The sequence below is a fragment of the Orcinus orca genome, chromosome 8 (assembly GCF_937001465.1).
Source record: "Orcinus orca chromosome 8, mOrcOrc1.1, whole genome shotgun sequence".
NCBI classification, from domain to species: domain Eukaryota; kingdom Metazoa; phylum Chordata; class Mammalia; order Artiodactyla; family Delphinidae; genus Orcinus; species Orcinus orca.
The window spans coordinates 66,033,368-66,039,414 of NC_064566.1; the positions used below are offsets into that span (position 1 = coordinate 66,033,368).

General features: G+C 47.7%; 1 protein-coding gene across 1 annotated transcript; it reads right to left on the minus strand.

The window, feature by feature from the left end:
• Window positions 1-3,457: 3,457 nt before the first annotated feature.
• On the minus strand, window positions 3,458-5,578 carry LOC101287314 (lysine-specific demethylase 4D-like). Its single transcript, XM_004271896.3, has one exon. The coding sequence runs from the start codon at window positions 5,526-5,528 to the stop codon at window positions 3,558-3,560; it is 1,971 nt and encodes a 656-aa protein (XP_004271944.1). The 5' UTR covers window positions 5,529-5,578; the 3' UTR covers window positions 3,458-3,557.
• Between the last annotated feature and the right edge of the window lie 469 nt (window positions 5,579-6,047).

Here is a 6,047-nt window from a genome sequence, read left to right on the forward strand (position 1 = left end):
TGGTAGAAAATCCCATTTCAAGGAGTTGGCATGAAGCTTCTGCCGTTTCTTAACACCCAAAGTGAAAAAGACAGTGGAGAGCACTGTGGCCTGTGGTTAAGAGCACAGGCCCTGAAGCTAAACTGCTGAGTTTGATTCTCATACCCATTGTTCACTAGCCCTGGTCAACTTGAGATGACATGCGGCCATGTTCCCATTTGCAAAACAAACTAGGTACCTATCTCAAAGGGGGATAATTGGATCAGTGCCTTGCAGAAGTTTTAATTACTACTATTATTGAGTACATGAACAAAATGACAACAAAAGAGAGAGGGAGCTCACTCACGAGAAAAGCAAAAATACAGGAATTGAAGCAAAGGTAATAAAAATCGAGCGAGAGAGAGAGAGAAAACCCAAATGTGAGACAGTAGTTGATGAAATAGGGAAAGCATTTAAAAGATTTTCAAAACTTTAAAATTTGTTGTAGAAGAATGATGTAGGAAAACAGACATATCTGTATATAACCCAGAGTGGAGATTTCATCTGTTTTTCACACTCAGCATTCTAAGTCCCACCCCCACTCTCCATATCATGACCCACGATAGTAACAGATCTCAAGTATCTCTACTTGGAGCTCTTCAACCTGGATTAAAAGACACAGTAGGAAATGACCAAAGGTCTCAGCTAAGGAACTCACAATCAAGGAGGCAGGCTTTAGTTAGTTGGACCTTCTTTCATTTAGTTCTCAATTTGTAGGGTAGCAGTAAAACGCTTTTTCATGCTCCCACACCTCCTAAAATGAATCCCTAGATGGCTCCACCACGCTCTTGAACCTTGGTGTGGCTTTTAATAAGAGTTTCTCAGAGCCAGAGGGTCTCAGCTGCCCTTAGAGGTAGATGACATCAGGATCCCTTTAGGCTCCTAGTGGAGCCACAAAGAGATGGGAGACATACTGAAGCTGTGTGAGGACTCTAGGCATAGTAAAGCATGAAGAAGTGAGTTCATGAGTCCTGGGATCCTCTTTTCCCCCAGAGACCCAACTCAGCCCACAACCAGGACTCAACTTTCCTTTTGCTTGATCATGCCATAGCCTGCCAATTGTCTCTGAATACAGCTCCCTTAGATTAGAGAGTTCTGCATCACAGCCCCCGTTCTAGCACTGAGAACAAGCACCCTACTATTACACAGAGCAGAGCTTCTCATAGCTTCTCCCCATTCCTCATTCTTTTGGAGATTTGGCCACTGCAGCATGAGTACAATATTCCTAGGTGGGAATGCCCACAAGCCCCATCCTGGGTTTACAAGAAAATAGACATTTAAGAAGCCTCCTGGTGTCAAAGGTTCTAAGTGGGGCTCTTCTCCCCTCTGTTCCTTGAAATAAGTAATAAACTCACAGAAACAGGGAAGGAATAACCACAAGAACAAATTGGATGAATTTCCTCCTTTATACAAACCAATTCAGTGAACGATAACAGTAAAAAAAAAATCTGTACTATTCCTTTCAAAGCCATTATATGAAATCTTTCATCAATAATCACCCCTGCTTAGCCTATCACTTACCTGAAACCAGCTTCTCACAATTAAAAAAGAAAAAGAAAAAGCAGATAAAAGAGAAAAAATATTTCCCAATTTCATTTATCCTTGAAAAACATGGCCTCTTTTTCTTGCTATTTTTCTCCAGAGACAAGATCCCCTCAAAGATTAAAAAGTCTTTCAGAAGGGTGGGAATATCTGACTTTCTTCTCTCCCCTTCTCATTTGCATGTGTGCCTGTAAGCTCACACACACTCAGAGGTTTTCAAAAATATACAGAAATTGCTGTGATATGTGAAATACATTTGAAAACATCATCTAATCCCTAGAAGATTTGCTTCTGAATTTTTCCCGAGAAGGGTATCAACACTGCAACTGATATCACACCATGTGGATATTTTCTTTCTCTTCCCCTCAATCCTTCTTTCAATATAGATAAAAGCAATCTTACCAGTCAATCCCAGTAAATTTTGTTGGCTAATTTTCTTAATAAAATTTTCTCCAATGGAACACAAAATTTAAAAAAAGTATACAAAAATATTAACAAAATCATTAATAAAGGCTACTTATGTGTTCTGGGTTAAAATAGTTTATTTTTGTTATTTTGTACTTTACAAATTTTTTGCAAGTAGCAAAAATATGAGTGCAAGATTGTATTAGAAGAGGAGATGTAGTTGGTTATCCCTATGGTACCCACAGACATTTGTAGGAACTATAATGAAGCCTCTTTCATTAATAGGAGCAAACTCAGAACCTGCCAAAGAGGGGAGGGGAGTCTCCAGGTGCAGAGGCCAGTTCTCACTCCAATTCCACTTCTTTGAAGGTTTTCTGGATAACCCCCATTACCATCAAGGTGACCACAGGTGGGTTTTTTCCATATAATATGGTCCTGGTCTAATTTTTATTCAAGCAAGGGGCAGAGATGAGGTTGGAACTTTGATTAAAGGCTTAATTCAAACTACAGGGAAAGACAAACTAACAGTAACCAAAAGCAAGGTAATTTTGTTTTATACAACTCACTTTTCTCACCTTCTAGTTGATGCTTCGTCTCAAGGAACCCCTGTTGTCTGATTTTGTCTGTCCCCAACACCAGGAACTGATTCTCTGTATCCCTGCCCACTGTCCACATTCAGGAAGGGGAGGAGATGAGAGAGGGCAAAAGAAGCTGCCCTTCCCAGCTGTGCTTTGTTTCCTTTATAAGAAGGGATCCTAGTCAGATTTGATGTTAATTATCAAGACTGACTTAGCCTAGTAGGTGCATCAGAATCACCTGCAGGGCTTGTCAAACCACAGCTTGCTAGGCTTCAACCACAAAGATTCTTTTTTTTTTTTGTGGTACGCGGGCCTCTCACTGTTGTGGCCTCTCCGGTTGCGGAGCACAGGCTCCGGACGCGCAGGCTCAGCGGCCATGGCTCACGGGCCCAGCTGCTTCGCGGCATGTGGGATCTTCCCGGACCGGGGCACGAACCCGTGTCCCCTGCATCGGCAGGCGGACTCCCAACCACTGTGCCACCAGGGAAGCCCAACCACAAAGACTCTTGATTCAGTAGATCTGAGGTGGAGCCACAGAGTTTGCACATCTAACAAATTATGAGATGCTGCTGTTGGTGCTGGACCATAGTTTTAGAATCTCTGACTGAGCCCATATCCATTAAAGATGATTCTTTTAGAGACTTCCCTGGTGGTGCAGTGGTTAAGAATCCACCTGCCAATGCAGGGGACACGGGTTCGAGCCCTGGCCCGGGAAGATCCCACGTGCCGCGGAGCAACTAAGCCCATGCACCACACCTACTGAACCTGTGCTCTAGCCCACGAACCACAACTACTAAGCCCACGTGCCACAACTACCGAAGCCTGTGTGCCTAGAGCTCATGCTCTGCAACAAGAGAAGCCACTGCAATAAGCCCACGCACCACAATGAAGAGTAGCCCCCTGCTCGCTACAACTGTAGAATGCCCACACGCAGCAACAAAGACCCAATGCAACCAAAAATTAATACATTTATTTTTTTAAAAAAAGAGCTTCTGTGGTTTCTGGGGTGGAGGGTCAGATAAAGTCACATTTAGCAAAGTCTTCAGTCGTCATGGGCTCACAGACTGAATACCATGCATTGGTGAGGAATTCCTCGCAGGACTCAAGAGATGCAGGTGCCTCTAGCTTTAGCCCCAGGGGATCACAGTCAAGGGTGTGCGGGAGACTGGTCTCTGCAGCTGGGACAAGACTCTCAGAGGAATATGATTGGTCCAAACTTAAATCCTCACAGAAGTTCACGGGGGCCCTGCAGTTCCCAGCATCGTCCCTGGGAAACACTCTCACAGTCCCAGGGACGTAGGGAGGAATCAAAGGGAGGCTGTCAAGGACACTGGATGTAATACCCTCCAGAGATGGCAGGCATGGGCCAGGGTGCATCGGATTTTCGGGATCCAATGGAGGACCCAAGGGTTGAAGATCAGGGGCGCAACAGCACCCGGAAGGCTTAGAAGGATGCTGCAGCCATGGGCTCAGCAATGCAGGGTTGTCCATCAAGGGATCGCCAGCAAACGGGAGCTGAGCTTCGACGTCCAGAGATGGGTGCGTTGTGTCTAAGGACAAGCGCCTCTTAGTCCGGGCCCGGACAGTCGGATCCTGAGTCCCCTCTTCCCGAGGACGACGACGAGGACCGTATCGTCCAGGTAGGTGGAGATCCGCAGCAGATGGACCTGCGGTCAGCGGCGGAGTCAGGCCGGGTTCCGCGGAGCTGTAGGCAGCCGCAGCCCCGAACTGGGCAGCAGAGCAAGAACCCCGGGCCGGCGAGGGGGGCGGGGACGCAGGATCCACAGGGGCTCGACAGCGGGTCCCATGGCAGGTGGCCACGGGCGGACGGCGGTGCGAGCCGCTGCGGGACGGACAGTGCCTCCGGCGGAGCGCGGGTCCCCCAGGCGTGCGGACCTCCCTCCAGGCGTTCAGGAACTGGCTGCTGGGCTCCGTGGGCTGCGTGTGGTCCACCACGGTCCGGTCCTGCCCGCGTTTCCACAGCTCGTAGCGCTCCGCTTGCAGGATGCGCACGAAGGCATCCATGGAGAAGGTGACCTGCGCCTCCCCGCAGCTGCACTGCGATGCCACTTTGCCATAATCGATCCAGCGTGGCGAGGCGAAATTGATGGCTTCCGCGCAGTTGAAACCATGGTTGAAGCCGGAGTGGTAGCCATAGGGAAACGTCACTATGAACTCTCCAGCCTCCTGAGTGACCCGACCGAAGGGGATGCCGTTGTCCTTGAGGACCGTGGGCGAGATGAGAGCCACCTTGTGCCGCAGGAAGGCCTCACAGCCCCGCGAGCTGCCCGGGAAAAGCTCCCTGGCCAGAAGTTCCAGGCGCCGGCCGTGCTCCGGGGGCACCGCGTACCAAGTCTTGGGCTCCCCGAAGTGCAGGTAGTTGATGCTGTAAAGGTCCATGTCCTCCGTGTGCCAGGCGAAGGCGGTCTTCCACATGCCAAAGTAAAGGTAGGGGGTGTTGACGCCCTCGATGACCACTCCGCACTCCTGTTCCAGCAGGTCCTGAATGGTTCCCAGATGTCCAAGGTTCCACTGCTTCGTGTTTTCATCGAATAAGGAGCCACTGACGTCCGCACCATATACTGGTGAACCATAGGGGCGTGTTTTCCAATATTTTCGCTCCAGATCCTCAAAATCAGAGTAGAATGGAGTCTGGTGTTTTTCACTGTTTGTTAAGCAGCGATACTCGCTCACAGTCATGGCTTTCTTCTTTTTGTGGTGCTGAGTAAACACACCTGCCTGCCCAGAAATCAGCTGCTGGAGGGGAGCGGTTATTAAGATGTCATCGATGTCATCATAGGTCTCTCTGGCTTTCCAGTCCTTGGGTGGAATTACCTTGGCCAGGCCTGCTCGGTGTGCACCTTGGGATTCCATATAAGCAATGTATTTATTGAAATCATTAAACTCTTCTTTGGTTGGACGAAATACCATTATGCTACAACTTGGGTTCTGGGCCCAGTTGGACTTAGACTTCATAGCTTTCATTAATAAGCAAGAAACTCCCAAGTTTTTACTTATGTTCTGGACAGGTGAGAATGCTGGTAAACACTACTTTTTCAAAAATGGGTTGGAGTATATCAGCAGGAACCCCCAGTAGACTTTAGTGCAATGAGTTGATAATATTTCTTAGGCTTGCTGATTCTACAGGGGACTCCACGCTGGGCAGAAACCTTGCTCAGGACTGATGCTGGCTGAGCCTGCAAGTCTGTGATGTCCTTGGTTGACACTTGGCTCTGATCTCTTGAGCTCTAGTGAATCACCACCCAGCCCTGGGTGGGTATCCCAAATGTCGTGTCTTCAGGGCAGTATTGGAAACAAAACCTAAGAAAAAATACAATACAGACAGGTTGCAAACAAATGTTTGGAGATAGTTACTAGGGAACTACAAATAACACACCACCATGGAATATAATTGCATATTCAAAGAAAGGCTAAAATTTCATAAGATTGACAGTACAAGAAATGGTGTTGTGAACAGTGGAAATTCTGTACTCTAGTAAGGAG